This window comes from Poecilia reticulata, linkage group LG18, assembly GCF_000633615.1.
Source record: "Poecilia reticulata strain Guanapo linkage group LG18, Guppy_female_1.0+MT, whole genome shotgun sequence".
NCBI classification, from domain to species: Eukaryota; Metazoa; Chordata; class Actinopteri; order Cyprinodontiformes; family Poeciliidae; genus Poecilia; species Poecilia reticulata.
This window is the reverse complement of record NC_024348.1, coordinates 2,758,061-2,776,770: the sequence shown is the minus strand read 5'-3', so window position 1 is coordinate 2,776,770 and position 18,710 is coordinate 2,758,061. Positions and strand designations below refer to the sequence as shown.

At 39.6% G+C, this 18,710-nt stretch overlaps 1 protein-coding gene across 1 annotated transcript in view; it reads left to right on the top strand.

Moving 5' to 3' along the window:
• Positions 1 to 812, top strand: part of LOC103480211 (uncharacterized) — a 26,183-nt gene extending 25,371 nt beyond the window's left edge. Inside the window, exons 3-4 of the mRNA XM_008435086.2 lie at positions 384 to 572; positions 756 to 812. Of these exons, the coding sequence (XP_008433308.1) occupies positions 384 to 572; positions 756 to 812 (246 nt within the window). The remainder of the gene's footprint in view (positions 1 to 383; positions 573 to 755) is intronic.
• Positions 813 to 18,710: the final 17,898 nt, after the last annotated feature.

Genomic DNA, 18,710 nt, shown 5'->3' with positions numbered 1-18,710 from the left:
TATACTGCTCAAAAAAATAAAGGGAACACGTCAGTGTTCACTTAAATGTTAAAGTGTTCCCTTTATTTTTTTGGCAGTGTATTTACACACACACAAGACAAACATGGGGCATTGTATTTTCGTTTGTTGGGTGTCTGAACTGCCCCTCCTTGAATACTAATGTCCACAAAATGATAGAGCAGCCGCTCCCCACCTTGGCGCACAAACAGAAGGGTAAAAACAGATATGAAAACTAGACAAGTGGCGAGTCAACAGACCGCCTCAACACCTCTCCGTGGTGTCAGAAAGAACCTTCCCCCGGGCGCTGGAAGAACCTCCAGTGTCTTTATTTATTCATTTGTTTTGTTTCCACCTCGAAAAGGCTTAAGTGCGGATAAATGCAGACGGACCAAGTCAGTGAGGAGCGACCCAGAGACTCGGAGAGAGTGAGAGATAATGATAAAACGGGCTGTTTTAGCCCCAAGACGGCAATGACTCATCCAATCACGCATCCTGACTCACTGCCGCCCGGATACAACCCCGGCCTCGGGAAGTCTTCGGTCACCGTGGTTACGGGGCACATCCGGGTTGGGGTAGAGGGGGGGGGGAGGGGGGGAGGGGGCTCCAACATGCTCGAGGAGGAAGTAAGACGAAAAACCTCGTATGTCTATATTTACATGTGTGTTAAACTGAACACTTCCGGCGAAGGAAGACGCCGAGGGAGTGCGTACAGGCTGCCTGGAAGCGGTTAGGCTTCAGTTCTAATTGCTCCGCAGTCGGCTGTTATTTCGGTGCGTGGCCGGCGGGGAGACGAGCTGACAGACTCTGAATGACAACTCCGCCTTCATCTCTCCTCCCCCCTCCGTCTTCATATCTTCTCTCCCCCTCTTCTCTGCGACCTGACATTGGGCCGCTGTCTCCATCTCCATCTCCATCTGTGCCTGCGTTATAATGGAATTCATTACAGCTACAGATAGGAGAGTAACACCCGTTTAGAGACCCGTGTAGAGAATCAATCACGGGCTGCTTTGGGTGTGGGGGGAAAGTTCACGAAGGTTTCTCCCCGCGCGCGCTTGCCGGTTGACGTCCGTGGCCTCCTCTCCTGCTGTGATGTTTGCGGTTTGTCTGACGGAGAGGGAGAAGCAGGAGGACACGGAGGATTTCTTGCACCAGCAACGCGATATCTCCTCCGACCTTGTGCGGCTCTAATGTGCGTCTGCACAAATAAAATTGAAGTGTCAGGCGAACTGTTTGATCTGGAAGTTCGGGGCAGAGCGAGGTGAAGCGGAGTGAGACCACCTACACTGATTACATGTGGAAATAAAGCGGTGTAATTCTATTAGGGTTGTACTTTTTAAATAAAAAAAATAAAAAGGAAGCACGTTACAAGCTCGAGGTTATCCTCCATAAATGCAACATAATGGAAGCAGCAACGAACATTTCTGTTGCTCTCCTTTATAATTCTTTTTCCCCTTCCTCGATATAAACTCGTGATTCATCTTGTAGCCATTCGCTTTCGCTGAAACTAAGAAAATTATTATGTACTTTCATCGCCTCTGAGAAATGTGGCAGCGACATTCCAGCTCTGCATGAGAGGAATAATATAGCACATTATAACCTCAGGGCTTTCTTTATAGTGGTCAACACTTTATTATTACTTTTCAGCTTGTTCTAACCGTATGCAGCACCCAGCGGAAGACATTCAGGAAATGGCTCTGATGACATTACAAGGTCAAATGATTAAGCGACATAGTTCATAAGACGGTTAAAAATGAATGTGCTCGATCTAGGCTGAAGATTAGACATTAAATATGGAAAGTTGTTCATGAAGAAATGGAATTAAATTATGGTGTTACTATACTTTTTTTTCTGCCTGCCTCATTCAGTTCAGTTCTTAAAAAAACTTTATTAATCCTAAAGGGAAATCAAATGGGTGTTTTTAAACTCTATACATTTTTTTTCAGAGTTGCTGCAGATGCTGATGAGCAGGAAGAATCTCCTGTAGCAGTTTGTATTACAGCATCTGAAGAAGCCTCTGACTGAACATCAAAGAAACTGTATTCACCACTTGAATTAGTTTGCTCAGCCTCTACGTGTGATTTTCAGAGTTTTGCTTATTTTCTTTGGTGTGGATCATCACATCACAGTCACCACGCCCACATCAGTCACGTGAAATTATACATATACAAATATTAGAATACAAAACAAAACGTACATTGCTGCTTTCACCGGGGAACGCTAAACGTTGATTCCTTTGTGCCAAACACATCTGGACAGTTGTTCAAGTCATTCATTGGTGCAATGATTCTGCCAGCATTTATAGACCTTCCCTCATTGGCTACGGCAGCCCGTGAAGTACATACAAAATAAACAAACATTGCAAATTGCAAATACCATTAAACAAAACACAATATAAGCCATCAATGGTCCTAATCAAAACAGACAAACATCCATAACCAATCTGCAACATTCTTAATTTAGAAAACTCGCTTTGAATAATTTACTTTAGTCTACAAATTTAAATAATTTAGACAATTTATTTTTAAATCGTTCACTATCCCTCACAGCAACACAAAGGCCAAATAATCAACGCATCTGCTTATCTGGGCTAGAAACAAGCTAATCTTTGTCTTAAGTTTGCTCTAGGCCTCATCACTTTTTTCCACTACTCTCCAATTAGTATTCTTTGCTGTTCTTTCAAGTGTTGACTTTATGTTTTCTCTCGGTTTTTTTCCCTCCCTGTAGAAGCTACATCTGGTCTGGCGCTGCAGGAGGCCATCAGAAGTGAGTTTTGTCGATAACGATGACTTGTAAGCTGGTGGGTTTATTTTGCGTTGACACGCATTGCTGTGGTGTTGAGAAAAGTGGAGCTCATCCCACTTCCCCATACTGGAGATTTTAGTTTAATAATAACAATGAATAAAGTTAACTTTAAAATTGAGTACACAGGTGACATCAAGACCCAACAGTAGAGTCAGACAGTAATAAAATTACTCTGGTTGTGTGTATTTTTATTGTATCCTGCAAACTCTTAGATTCTTCTTTTTTCTATTTAATCATAAAAAATCATAGTCAGGCAGAAAGAGAGTCATGGAACAGGAAGAGCTGGTTTCCTGAGGAAAGAGGAAGTTTCCAGCCTGCATGAGTAACAATAGTTCAGACCGTTCCTTATTTTAAAGTATTAAAAGTTTAAAGAATAAAATCTAAACATTTTGAGTAATTGTATAAAACCCAGAGTAAAATACTTACTTTAATAATAATGACTTATAATTAAGCCAATAATTAATATTGGTTTAACCAGTGGGTTGATGTTGGTTTGATTATAAGAATATTTACACTCACTCTTACACTTGTGGAAGTACTTAAAGGTAAAACAAGTAACTGTAACTTGGTATCAAATAATTAGAATAATGGATTATTTTTGGTTTCTTTTCAGAAATGTCTGTAATAACACATTATGATTATAATATGAGTAACTAATAATTAATGGTTATAATATAAACGAATGTTAAATCAGAGAAACTAAAAGGTTATAAATGTAATTTTGACATTGAACTCGAAAAGGTGTAAAATGTTGTAACTGTAATTAAAGGTCACTGATGTTGTGTTGAAGGTAGATGTTAGGTGAAAAGTCAGGGGAAAAGAGGAACTGATGGGAGAGCAGAGGTGACCCAGGCCTTATTGCTAAATTTTAACTTTCCAAAGAAAAGGTTGGGCAGGTAACAGAGGTAGGACGACTGTTGAGCAACTTGGGGATCATTGGAACAAAGATCAGGTCATAAGGTCTCCAAGGTGATGGATATGAGATCATCTGTCCAAGCAGTCACCCAATGAGAGGCACAGCAACAAAGCTAGCCAATGCAAACACACCAAAAGGTGGATAAACCCTTTATAAGGTGGGTGCAAAAGAGGAATCTTKGGTTGGATCCTTCAGGCAGCTTCGAGCCAAGATCGAGATGGACAAAGAACTCYGCAGMTGMARAAGAGCCGGGGCCACAGAGCTGAAGACTGTTCTGCACATGGGGACCAACCCGTTAGCCCCGCAACATGTGGCTTCAAATTGCACTTCTCTCATCAGCTGGGTTCGGACCCCAAAAGACAAAGACCAAGGCAAAGATGAAGATAAAGACAAAGGCAAAGAAGAAGAACTGGTGTGTTCCTTCCGTGGGACCAGAAAGATCGTGAGACGAGGAGAAGGGAGCTACAGAGCTGCAAGACAAGAAGCTGAGGACCGCTACGCGTATGAGGAAGTCACTAAAACCAACCTGGTTCAGTAACAAGTGCAAGTTGTAATAAAGAGAAAGAGCGACCGTTAACAGGTGTGCTCTGTGAAGCTAATTGATTGCAGGCTGCTCAATCTGGCTAATTCACAGGGTAAAGAAGGGTGGGACATCTGGAGGGGGAGGTCGTCAGAGACCAGGCTAGTCTTTCTCGATGCCAGTTTAAACAGAGTTTACTTCAGTTCTGGACAGGGTAAATCCAGGCAGATTTAGAAAACTCAATTTACCCGTTAGATGGAGAGCTGGCTGCAACATCTCCCTCCTCTCAGAAGGGGAAGTAGAGAGAGAGAGAAGGGGGGGAGATGTTGCACAACAACAGTGATGAAAGAGGACAATTTGACACTAAGCTCTTGTTCTGGACGTTTTTCAAAATAATGTGAGGAACTGAGATCCAAAGGACAGGAACTGCTGGTGTTGTTTTAATGGACTCAAGCGGCTACCGGACACTTTTACACAGAGCAGCTTGGTCATTAATAGGAAGAAGTTGCCTTTGATCGAGGCAAAAACTGTGAGAGGATCGGCGCTGGCCAATCCTCTCACAAGGAGAAGTTGTGGTTGGCAAAAACGTTGAGGAGATTTTTGAGGAGGAGAGGATTGTTTCATCTGTCAAAAAAGTGTTGATGTCAAACCAGAGTGGAATTACTCGCAGAAGTTATTTCACAAAAGGTGTTTGGAATCTGGTCTTCAAAGATACACTCGCAACTAAACACATTCTGTATTAATAAGCACCACGTACTTTCAGTGATGTTTTTATTGTTATATGTGGATATGTTGTTTGTCACTGTGGTTTTTGATTTTGAAGCCATTTAACCTTATAGAACATTACTGTTCAGCAGGTGTAGAGTCAGACTTCTGGAATATTGTCTTGTACTCTCCTCTACTCTACTCTTATCTTTCTTTCTCTTTATATTTCCCCCCTACCTTTCTATCTTTCCTTTCTCCCCCTTTCTTTTCTGTCTCCATGTCCCATACATTTTAGATCAACCCAGAGCAATTTTTAATTAAGTTTTTTTATTCATCAAGTGGAGCACTAAAGCAAAAAAGTCACAAAGCTCCGATTGTGAAAGTAATTTTGTTGGGCTTCGTCTTGGCACTGAGTGAACAATTATAAGTGGAACATTGCCGGACAGGAGAAAAAAAAAAGAACATGTCAGATTTTTCATTGTGTTTGTTTTAGGGCAAAATTCTTGGTCTTTTTCTGCTTTAAGGGACTCAGCAGATTCATTTATCTTCTCATCAACAGCTTCCCTGTCCATGAAGAAGAACAAACTCAAAAAATGGTGATGCTGCCATCGTCATGTTTGATGGAAGTAATAATGTGTACCACGTAAATGTATATTTTTCAAATGTTTCGTGTGTACTTAAGAAGCTCAACTTGACTAAACTTCAGATAAGTTGTTCAGTGTTCCTTGGTCTTTGATTCTCTCTCTCTCTCTCTCTCTCTCTCTCTCTCTCTCTCTCTCTGAGGACATCCATCTGAGGACTTCACAGAAAAGGCAGATTCATATTGTGATTAAAGATGCATTCACACCAGCCCTGTTTAATCTGCTTTAATTGAACTCTAGTTTGTTTGCCTATAAAGTCTGGTTGGTTTGAGGAGGTGTGAATGTGTAATCAAACTCTGACACGGACCCAAAAGGTGAACTTTGACCCGTCTTCAAACCTCAGTCTTGGTTTGGTTTAAGGGAAACCTGGTGCGGTTTGAAAGCAAACTGCTCCAAAGACAGGATGTGGATTGTAGCGCAGGGCATTCTGGGTAAATACAATCAAAACAAACACGTGAGTCTTGCACTGGCAGCAGAAATAGTTTATGGTATTTGTTAAGGGCTCGCCGGTCGTGTTTGATTGTTGTTTTTGTATCAGCTGGACTTGGTTTTTGCTTCGTTTTCCGACGATGCTGCGGTGGACACGTGCTTAGCTTCTCTGTGCTACATTTCATAACATATTAACATATTCTACCAAAGACAAAAAAGAAATCCATCTCTAAGATCTGACACCACTCCGTTTTTGTTTACAATTCATGAAGAAGAAAGTTGCACGGACCCTCTGAAGGATTTCGTCAGAGGTTTTTATGTCGCTTTCTTCAGTGGCTCTTGCTTCAGCGCCACCACAGGTGAGGAGTGTAACAGTTTTTGTCAAAGGGTTTAGTTCATTTGACAGTGCTGTGTGAAAGCGAACTGCAATAATGTTGTTGTAATTTTGGTCCCGAATCGAGTCTACCAGACCATCAGCTCATAAATCACATACAAAATGGACTCTTTACAATCGGTTGCACTAGACCAAACGTACTGATCTGCATAAAATCCCAATAAAATATATTGATTTGTGGTTGCAACATGGTTAAATGCAGAAATTTTCAAGCAGCAACAATACTGAGGCATGGAACTGTATGTAGTGTCGCTTTAGGTAGGAGGATAATAGCTGCATGTAGGAATCAAATGTCACCCGTAATTGTAAAAAAAAAAAAAAAAAAAAAAAAACATCCTGAAAAGATGTCCTGTCCAATATAACCGTAACAATATGCCTCACTGTACCAGATTGGTTCAAAAGCCTGACACCAGCTTCTTGGCAGGGTGCATTGTCTCCCCACGAAACACCCATCATGACAATGGAGGTAATCATTAGGGCATCAAAGTGGTCTGTTCAAGCAGCCTTATGGAGCAGTCAATTATATGGTAGGAAAAGTGGGAAAGGTAATTACAGTAAAATGTGATTTCAACTTTCTTAGTCAGATTGATATTTCCCTCATGGCGTTGGCGGGGTGGGGGATCTGTACTGGTAATGGCTACAATTTGCCCTTAACATTTTCAGTAGCTGCAGAGTGAATAGTTGTTTCCTCGCTTTTAATGCTTTGTTGTATGTATTTATTAGTTACACTGAACAGCTAGAAACTACATTCTGTCAAAGCCGCAGCTATTTTTTTATATTGTTCTCATGGTTTAATTATGTGTTTTTGTGAAGATGACATTAGAACAAGCAAGATAATACAAATGTTGATATTTCAGACAAGCTTTTTTTTCCTACTTCCACGACACAGACTGCAGTATCTATGGCATGCGGTTTTCCCTATCATTACTGGGGATGTGAGCATCTCTGTGTGCTGCTTTAGAACGGAAAAACATATTTAGCTTCGACTGCGGCCACAATGTTTTCCTTTTTGTTCTTCCACGATTGAAAAAAAAAAGTCTTACTTGGCAAATTCCCAAATGAGGCCTGAATGCCAGAGTGTATTACAAGCAGAAAAAGGAGTTCAATGTAGTCATTAAATACAGAAATATACTTTATGTACTGAGACTGAGGAGTGGATACATTTATATCCACAAGAAATGTTGAAGTGGCCTTTCTGGACAGAGTCGATAAGATTCATATTAGATCACGTTGCAGTGATGTAGGAAACGGAAACAGATGGAAAATGGTTTCGTCAAAGTAGTCTGGGAGGGAAATGTGTGTGCAGCTGGACAGTCAAATCATCCCTGTTAATCCCCAGATGTTACTCTTGTGCATACAACATGTATTTATTTCAGCCCATTGTCTTTTAAAAGTATTCACACCCTTGGACTTTGTCATATCACAATAAACGTCAATTTGATTATATTGGAATTTTATGAAACAGACCAGCACAATGCAATTCTTTGAAAAATCTGAGCAGGATTTTGGGCATTATTATTAAAGGGACAAAATTATACAATTTACAGGCTTATAGTGACATTTTATAGCACACTCAATTAACTATATTTCTTTCAGTTGCTATAAAAATAAGCTACACAAGTCAAATGTGGCCTAAAACAAGTCTGACTTCATAATTTACTGTCTTGAAATTGGGCCTCTGTTTCTTTAAGAAGCTGAAAGTGAGAGGTCAGCTGAAGTTTCAGAAAGAGCAGGAGCTTCTTAAAGTCACAGAGGCCCAATTTCAAGGCATGAAGTCAGATTTCTTGTATAGGTCACATTTGGTATATAAAGCATTTTTACAACAACTGAAGGCAACAGTTTATTGATTGTGCCATATGTTATATCTTCATGTCTCTTGCTGCTGATTTTTTCCTTTGTGGTACAATAAAAAAATATTTATATACTGTTCTATTTTATTCTATTCTATTCTATTCTATTGTGTTGTTAGAGTATCCTATTGGGGCTTGGAATCCTAATTATGCAAAACATCCAAAAAACACAATTGGGTTTCCCACTCCATTGGGAACAGGGGAATGGCCATAACTGGCTCACTTCTGTTGGTTTGGAACTCTAATAAAAACAATTCTAGTCCATTTTTCATTTATTTGTTTTACCAGATCTAGTGAGCATATTTAAAAATATATATTAAAGCTTGTCTAAATAGTAACCTCACTGAGAGAAGCTTCAGGCTATGACTCGTTGTTTCTGCAAGTTTGGCCTTGTTTCTTGAGCAAAGTCTCCCACAGGTTGGATGTACTTCAAGCCAAACCCCACGTAGCATTTCTGCTTTTCTTTGGGATTAAAAAAAACAAAAAAAAAAAAAACAGGAGAACAGGAACAGAGTTGCTTAGTCACCTCCAAACTTCTACCATACGGAATACGACGCAAGTACAACACAAATTGGCTGCAGAAGGACAGGCTGGCCTCATACAGGAACATGAGAGGATATTGTTATCGGTGCAGGTGTTTCTGTGCAGACACAGAGTGCCTACAGGCCTGCCGGGAGAGAGATGGCAGCCTTATCAGAGTGCCAACAGACAACCGGTGTTTTAAATTTATTTCCAACAGATTTCCAGATCAAGACTGGCATTTCCATCCGTTGCTGCTTGCTCACATGCCTGCCTGTGTGTGTGCCAGGTTCTGTCGACGTTCATTTCAAAGCAGGCCAGGTGAACGGTGAGGCAGACATATTAAATGTTGAAATGCTACATTTTGTTTTAAACGCCCATTTGCAACACCGAGGCATTTGCTTTGCAGTGAGTCATCTGTCCGGGGGTTAAATCTCGGGATCTTGCGTGTGTGAGAGTGTGTGTTTCTTTTTGAAATTCCCTGGTGTGTCCGATTGTTTGCCACCTCTCTCTTGCTCCTATCTCTCTTGCTTCTCTAATCACCTTTCTAGCCCACTATTTCCTTATTTTGAACATGAATAGACCGAGAGCATCAATATGTGCTTCACTTTTTGTGTTTCACCATGTATAAGTAGAATTTTAACAAACTATGCTAACAAATACAAAATACTATTTTAGGGCTATAAAATGACATCAGTAAAGTCCAGAATCTGAATTCAATAACATATCAGACATTTGGTGCTGATATGTTATTGCTACTATTAAAATGGTAAACAGTTGCTGTCAAAGTTGCAATTTTTTTTCTATATTAAGTTTATTCAAATAACACTTTAAACAATGAAAGTGTTTAAACAATGAAAGAGTTGAAAGTGACAAAAATAAAATGAGAGTACAATAAAATGACAACAATAAAACTAAAGCACAAAAATGTATTTTTATTGAGTTTTATGACAAAACCTAATTTAGATATGGCTAAAAAAAAACATTTCATCCAAGTAGCAAAAGTTTTCATACTTTAGAACAGTTTTCCAAACAAGAGCTACTTTGAAATTGTTGCATTTCCATTAAGTAAATGGAAACACAATTATATGGTTAATGAAAACATGCCTTACTCGGTTTAAGGCTGAAATTACTAATTGGATTATTTATGATGATGCAATTATTGAAATTGTGATCGATTGTCATCTTTTACTAACATAGTAATCAATTAATTAACTGGACTATGAAAGGAATATAAGACTTGGAAAAAATGCCATTTTCTAAAAGAACAACATACTCAGAGCAGGAATTATGCCATAACTTTTCCATTTAAGTTTTAAAAAAATCTTTGTAAAAATGTTCTACAGAACTTGTGACAAACTACTGGTTTGCTTACAAATTTCTGCAAAAATAGTTATATATCCAGTGATACTTATTCAAAACCAAACTATGGATGTAACTGTCTTCTATGGCTTTATTTTGGAAACACATTAGAATCCCTGCACCAGTAATACTAGTTCGTATTGTCAAAATAATAAAAGCAGAATTAGAACAGATCCAGTAACTGAAGCGGATCGCGTCTTTCATTTACATACAGTTTGCTGCATTTTTAGACTGAGTCGGTGCACTCTCAGTCAGATTGGTAACAGAATCCCAGACGCTCATGAATGATTTTACAGTGGCCGGGTACATGATCTTGTCATTACCAAGTTGTCCCTGTTCTCGACTGGATCACCTGCAAAATCTAGACCCTGTTTAACGGTGCCATTACCGCCCTAACCTGCAACAAACGTATTTAGGAGTAATTTTTAGCTGTGCGTTTCATTCAATAAATTGCACAGATTGCCTATGAATCATCAAAAACACTCGTCAGACTGGCAATTAAGCAACATTTAGCCTTGCACAGTGCGATATCAGGTTTGCATTCTCTGCATTATGTAATGCTGAAAACATAGCATGAACATACAGGGAGTACTGCAAGCGCTGGGAGTAATAATAGCATATGAGTTTACATGGAGTGACAGGATGAAGGCGGGGAGTGAGGAAGAGCAGGCCGACATCACAGTGAATGTACTCTCTCAGATTACTCTCTTCTCACATAGCATTTCTCACTCATTTCCTAATGAGCTTAATGGACTGAGAGCAGAGTGTCACCTCTTTAAACCTGATGAGGTCGGGCAGAAAATTGATCTGCCTGGAGGGCTGATATGCGCTCATGCAAAATTAGATAGATGTTGTGCGCTTTTATATTGTCTTAATAACTGTAATTTTGCTTTAACTGTGAAGCTGTCAAAATAAAAGTCTGTTTTCTTTACTAATAAGTGGCATCAGCAAAACAAACAGCACGATATTTTGTAATGATCTTAAAAACTGCTGAATGTTAAATATGGGAAGATACAGTAACGTATCACAGATTTGTTGCAGCTGCTGAGCCAAAAGTATTTTATACCCCTTGAACATTTTTATCACTTAATATCTGTAACTATTTAATTTTTGGTAATGGACCAACACGAAATACTGCAAAATTGTCGACATTTTTATTCAGCTTCCTTAACCCTGATTGAAGATCTTATACAGTCCTGTTAAAAAATGAGTGAATCTTAATGAGGATTACAATATAGTTTGTGTTAAACTATTAAAATACAGTTATAGGTGTTACTAGACTGGGTGGTTGCAGTCAGTGACACTTAGTTCAAGGAATTAAATTTAACAATGAAAATGGAGGAGAACACCATCCAAAATTGACTCTTAAAGTAAAATGAAAGATTTGGTCTTGACATCACCTCATCCCCTAGACACCAAAACAGGATATTTAATACGGTGACTTATCTTCTTTGCGTGGCTGTAGGTAGAGTCAGCGATCCTTTTAGTTGTTGAAATATACGCTTCTGTGCGTCATCTCAGTCCAGAATTTAACCTTTTGATTGGGGTCCAATCGTGTCTGCTCCCATCACAGCTGTCATTACCTTTTACTTCTACGCATAATCAATAGTGTCTCATTTTACATCTAATGACATCACTGTTTCTGTTAAAAGGTCACTCCAGCAGAATCAAAACATTTCTGATTACGCTCACTCGGCTTGAAGAAGCGGGGGTGGGGGAGAGTTGGGTGCTTTCCTCGTCTTCGGGTTAAGGCGTCGTGAAAAGTTTGACTCATCAGTTTGAAAAATTAAGAGTGAAATAAAAATGATTTATGTTGTTCCAAGAAATGACAGCCGTTGATCAATAAAATAACCTCAAAGCACAAAGAAAAGGAAAAAAAAAAAACCTCTTTAACAAAAGGTGTGAGGCAACAAAAGGCTCTTTCAGAGAAATACCTTGAAGCTTGACAATTGTGTTTGAGGAGCTTTCTTTTAATTTGACTTTCTTCTGTCTGTCTGACTGTTTCTCAAGTGTAATTCAGATCACCTGTCTGCAGAATCCTATGAATGGGAAAAAACACACACACACACACACACACAAACGCACACAGCGGGAGTTCAAAGAGGCGAGGTAGTTGAAGCGCATGATTTCTGAGGGTGTGTAAACTTTACTGTAAACCGTGGACATGTCCCTCACCTCTAATGGACAGCATCAACCAGTAAATACAGCCTCTGCCAGTTTCTTTTGATCCATCATTTAAAGCTTTGACATCTCTCACTTACCGTTCTAATAAAGCAGACTCACAGCAGCATGGCGGCACGCTGACAGTGAGAGAGGTCTAATACACCTCTCTCTCACTGAATGTTGTGATTGGACTGGAAACCTGCCTCTTCCTGCCCCCCTTCCTTCCTGCGGCCGCGCCTCTGTGACACCCTTCAAGCCGTCAGTCTGAGAGGCGTGGACCGGGTTTAAGTAGAAGCCGAGCTGTCCATCACGGCTCGCCACCCTCGGACATCAACATTATCTTCCTTCCATCCGTTCATAGAAGCCTTGAAATGAACTCGTTCACCGATGACAGAATCCACCATGTTAGTTGATACATGTTGAGGTCGTCTTCAAATGCAGCCTTTCGCAACATAGCAGAGGACGTGATTAAAGCTTTCGGCCCGACGACAAACCATAGTCCTCTTACTACTTCCTGTCGTCTTCTTTGCTGTTTTTGCCATTAGTGACATCCGGCTGTTGATCTTAGCAAACCAAAATGTTTCCGTTGCAGTTTTGCGAACTACATTTATTTTGATACAGCTGATGAACATCATCCTAGCGCAACGACCTTTTATCAAAAAATGTGAATTTTTTCAAGGTTGGCGTGTTTCCATTAAGCAATTTTACTGTCATAATTGAAATTTGCTCAAATTATCTGGTTATTAGAAGCGCAGCTTCTGTTAATGTATGTTTGGACAGAGGTATAAAATAATATTGTCAATTTAAAAAAAAAAAAAAAAAAATCCATCGTAAGCAAATCTAGGGAATCTATAGAAATGGTCAAAAAAGAAAATAACTTAAAGCCCTATCCGCACAAGATAAACATTATCTGCTTTTACGGTTAAAGTTGCCATGACGTTTGTCTTTTCAAAAGGCAATGCGTAAATTAAACGATTTTTACCATAAAAATATTGAAATCATACAAAAAAATCTTATAGAACAGCCAAGTGGACAAATTGATTTTCTTTTATTATTAAAGAGAAAATCTTGTGGATGTTCCTGTTTTACTTGTCATGATGACAGGTGAGGCACTGACTGCACATCACTACGGTGTCCAGTTCCTTTTACGCTTTAGAAGCATTGACTTTTTATGCTGGCTTATTGAATTCATCCAGTAACGCCGTGTGGAGACACGGTAAAGTCACAAAGATGATAAAAGATGAGGTAGCTTCACCTTGAACTGACAACCAGTAATGCTTGGCTTCAAGTGTTTTTTTTTTTTTATGTATGTTTTAACAAGAAACTGCATCTTGAAAATGAAAAGATTTCTTCCACTGTATGCTCGGCTTTGCTTTCATCAAATATAAAATCTGCTTAATGCTTATACAAGGGCAGATTTCAACTCCTGTTTCTCTGTCAGACCGACACGTTCGTACACATTTTAAGCTTCACGGGTTCTTCCTCGATGAAAGAATGACATTTTTGGGTCTGTTTGTTAGCAAGATCAATCACACAAAGCAAACAGTATGAAACAAACAATAAAAAAAGTCCTATCCCATAAGCCACTTAGCTAGTTGGATTGTGTGCTAGCAAAACAATTACAAATACTATGTACTAGGTCCATGCAGTCCTGTTCACACTAAAAGAACATTTTGTGAGACTTACTTGAGTTGTTCCACTTGTTATACATGCAATATTTTGGTGATAAAAACAGGTTTATTTTTTAAAAATGCATGTCAGTGTTGAAATTTACAAACTATTTATATGTGTGGACTGGAGCCCATAGAGGATAGTAGATGAAGTAATAATCCAGTTTTGCATGTGTTCACTGTCATTGATGCAAATTATATCACTGTTGGAGAGATATTTCATTTTTCATTAAGCATCAGTGGTTTCAGTGACGATGCCTGACAATATCTAATGTTTATTTTTGCTTCATAACTGGTTACTGTAATTTTTTTTTATGGTGTAAAGCACTTTGATTTGCCTTGTTGCTGAAATGTGCTGTACAAATAACTTACACAACTAATGTTAGATTTAGAGGGTAAATAACTCTCGTCTCTGGTTTACTTTCTGTTCTGAAGGCAGGACTGTATTTGCAGTTTTTAGCTTCACCACTAGCAGGTGCGACTGTTTTGTGAGCAATGTTTTGTTCAGATGTAAAATACTGTTAAGGAAGCAGTGCAAATCGGAGGTGGTGGTAATGCTTACCTAACGTTTCTGGCCAACCGCCAATAAATATCAAAAAGAAGAAGAAGAAAGAAGTGCAAATTGACAAAAGTCGTGTTTGCAGATAGTTTGTTGGGTGGGAGGGGCGGGGGGGTTGGAAGTGTGTGTCCATAAGACTGGTAAGATACAGTCCATTAGTGTTTTTGAAGGATAGTACGTGTATTTTATTACTTTGAACATTTTCTGTTTGCTCAATTTGTACAGAAGAAGCCAGGGCTAAGCTAAACTAAGCTAATTTTTACTGTAAAATGGTGAATTCTATTATGTCTAGTTGCTCTCATTATTCCATTTAACTTTATCAGTGACTAAAACACAGGACTGGAGTAATAAGAAGAATATTTTCCATTTACCAAATATGGCTAAAGTTATAAAGGGGCCTTTGGGCCTAGTAGTAAGGCTTAAAAAACAAGAATATGACTATATCCTAGACTTGCAAACAGCATCTTAACATTATTTCATATGTTATGAAATAATAGTTGGTGTTTATAGTGCATTTTAAATTGTGTTTGGATGTTAATCCTCTTTTGTAGAAGCATACATATGCCCAAACCCATCCGCATAAACCCACCGATGCAAGAGTTTACCTGAATCTGCCTATTAAAGAATCGGAAAATCACCACCTTGTCATTTGCTTGGGGGTCATTGAGGCATTTAACCAGTGCACACTGTGCGATCACCACTAGTAATCTGAATCCTAGTCTTGCAATCAGCATCGTAACATGGCTTTTTTTTTTTTTTCAGGTTTTGCAAACAAACCAGCTGAAGGTGTTAAAGCCAGGAACATACCACTTTCACAAAGGAATGAAGGAGTGAGAACTACATTTGTTAAAGTTGACCTTATTTATTTTGACGCTTTAATATTCACCCATTTGTTCTAGGTTAAAAATAGTTTTGCTATATTTGCTTTGTATGTTGCCCTAGTTATTTTTTTGTTCCTTTTTTGTGCTGTACCTTCTTTATCTACAGGTCAGTCTTGTTTGTGGTCAGTTGAGTTGGGTCTGTCATGATGTGTGATGATGATGAGGTGAGGAGTAACGCCGTTGAACCCAGGCAGAGAGGCAAGATGAAGATTTATTGTAGGTCAAAACACAATCTGGGATCCGGCAGCAGAGGTAAACGGAGTACTAAACTCACACTGGTAGCTCAGAACTGAGACACAGACTGCTTACGTGAGCGGCCGCCATAGGACTTAACCAGTGCGACTGTGACGGCTTCTAGCAACTGACAGCTGACAATGGACGTTTGACATACGACGTTATACGAGGATCCGACAAGAGACAAAAACAACAGGTGGACTTAAATACACAGGGAGGGTAATCAGGGAATGAGACACACCTGGGAAGCAATCAACAGGGAAGACAAGACAGGGACAAGACTAAACACAGAAAACCTCAAAAATAACTGTACAGAAAACACAGAACACAACAGGGTCCAAATCCAAGTTATTTATCATTTGATTTATTTTTGCATTGGAGTTGTTAACTGTTTTTTTGATATATGATTCATTCTTTTTTTTTTTTCTTTTCCTTTTTGTAAGTTATTCTTGTGTTCTCCTTCTTGAATAGCTTGTCGTGTTTAGTTAATTCCAGAGTAAGTCTTTTCATACTCTTGGTTTCTTTTACTCTTTTCTCATCAGATTTAATGAAAATGATTGTTTTAGATGGTAGCTTCCTGCTGTAGTTAGAAATCCTGCGTCTTTTTTTGTCAATCATTGACAGGAAACAGTAGCTGTGACCATGCTCTTCCTGCTTTTACATTGCATACGTCTCCGCCTTCATTCGTCTAAGGCCATCACTCATCCTTCTTTTTAACAGTCGTGCTGAAATAGAAAAAATAAAATGTCTGGGCAAGAAAGCCGCCTCGACATAAAAGGTACTTTTAACAACCATTAGCTGAAGAGCAGACACGGTTTCAATCAAGCTGCTTTCACAACTGAACCATGTACCAAAAGAAGAGCGTACAGATGTGTGATTGAATGCATGCGTCAGAATGTCTGTAAATGTCTCTGTGCAAATGCCTGACTCTGTGATGACAGATGTAATCTTTAGACTTCTAAAGCAGGTGGAAACATAAGAAAGAATAAACGAGCGTATACGTTTGTGGGAGACCTGCCTGTTGTTGGGCTGCAGTGTTAAGGGTCTGCTGTCTCATTTCACATTTGATCATCTTTTTTTATACTGACTGTGATTGACAGCGAGACGGTGGGCCAGAGGGAATATAGTTACGTGTGTGTGTGTGCGTGTGTTTGTTTAGCTTTCCTATTTTGGACCATTTCCCGACCTTCTGAAGATGGATGGGCCTTATAGGGACCAAAGCACAGTCCTAATGTAGTGGACCTCCTTGTTTGGGTTAAGGCTTGGATTTAGAGGTAAAGTGTGGATCGGGTTTTGTTTTGGTTTGGCTGTTTCTAAAATGAATGGAAGTCAATACAAAGTCCTAATATGGGTAGAAATACAAACTTGTGTGCGGGGGCCTTGTATTTAATACATTTTAAGAACCACTTTCCAAACACATGCATTGTGGGGACCCACTGCTCCTTGTGGGGGCCACGCCTGGTCCACTGGAGGAGAATAGTTTTGGGTTAGGTTGGGTTAGGTTATAGAAATAAATAGAAGTTTGTTCTCTACAGAAGTTAATGCAAAGTACTTGTAAAGATAGATTAACGCGCGTGTGTGCGTGTATGTGTGTGTGTTGCCTCGTATTTCATACAATATAAGGAACATTTTTCCTACAAGTACTATGTTGTGAGGATCCTTTGCTCCTTACTGGGGCCCAAAGTCTGAACCCCATAAGAACAAGTCCTGTTTGGAGGTCAGGGCTGGACTGTAGAAAGGAATGGAAGTCAATGTGAAGTCCCTATAAAGATTTATAGGAAAGGTGTAAATTAAGTTTTGGTTGAAGTTGGGGATAGATTGGTATTGGTTAAGGTTAGCAAAGATGTCTTTGTTAGCCATTAATGTAGCTACTAAAATAAATGAAAGTTAACATAACATACAAACTTGAACTACAAGGTTGTGTGTGTGCCGCCTTATATTTGATTCATTTTAAGTTCCAATTATCCAATGACTCCTTTTGGGTCCTAAAGCAGAAGGGCTGTTTTTGGTTTAGGTTTTGGTCCAAAGTATGAACTGAGTTTATGTTACGTTTAGGGTTAGGCATGTACCAGTAATGGTCAGGGTTAGTCTATAGAAATGAAGTGCAAAGTCCCCGTGAAGATAGAAAGACATACTGTGTGCATTTGCGTGTGTGTGTGTGTGTGTGCGTGGGCGTTTGTGTGTATTTTGGAGGGACTGTAAACATGTGTGAGGTCAATTCATGGGTTGGGGACAAATGCGAACATGCAGCACTGACAGTTTCCATCACAGAGTCCTGATGAGAAGAGACAAGTTGTGTCAGAACACAGAAGAAGTACGTTTCATCATCTGAAGGCAAGAAGAGAGAGAATAATCCACTGGGAGAAAAAAAAAAATCAGGTAATCACAATTACTCCTGCAGTCCCTCGCACTTTGTCAGAAGCAGCGGCGGAGGGGGCACTGGTGGGGGCACAGGGCAACCCCGCGTTTAACGGCAGAAAAAGCGAAAAGGAGCAGATTTGGATCTGTCAGTCAGAAGCAGCTGGCAGACAGAGACGTCCCCAGCAGAAATGGCAGCCTCAGAGCAATGTCACCCCTGCCATCACAGAAAGAGGGTTTTCTTTCCTCTCCTCCACAGGCAAACACATCCACATCACGCGCTCCGCTAAGCAGAGAAGTTCGGTTTTCTGCTGTGTGTTTCCTACGTCTCTCGCCCGGTTACTGACAATGTCGTCTGAATAAGTATGAGGGATTCATAAACTCAACAGACAGAGAGCTAAATGAAGGAGTTATGGCAACACAATATGTGAAATGCTGGCAAGCTTCCCCTTTAAATCCAAATACGATGTGGCCCATATATATCTGCATGGAGTGTTTTTGTTGCCTTCCTCCTATAAATGCTGCGGCTTGCAGTCAAAGTAAGCTCACCTGTTTGGATGCGGTGATCCGACACAAACGCAAAGCTTTCCCATGAGACTTTTTTAAAGAGAACTTTTCAAGACTAGTCAAGGTTTCATCATCCTTGTTCCAAACCTACATATCTAATATAACAACTTCCTGTCTGTGCCCCCCTCTCCTCCCCAACA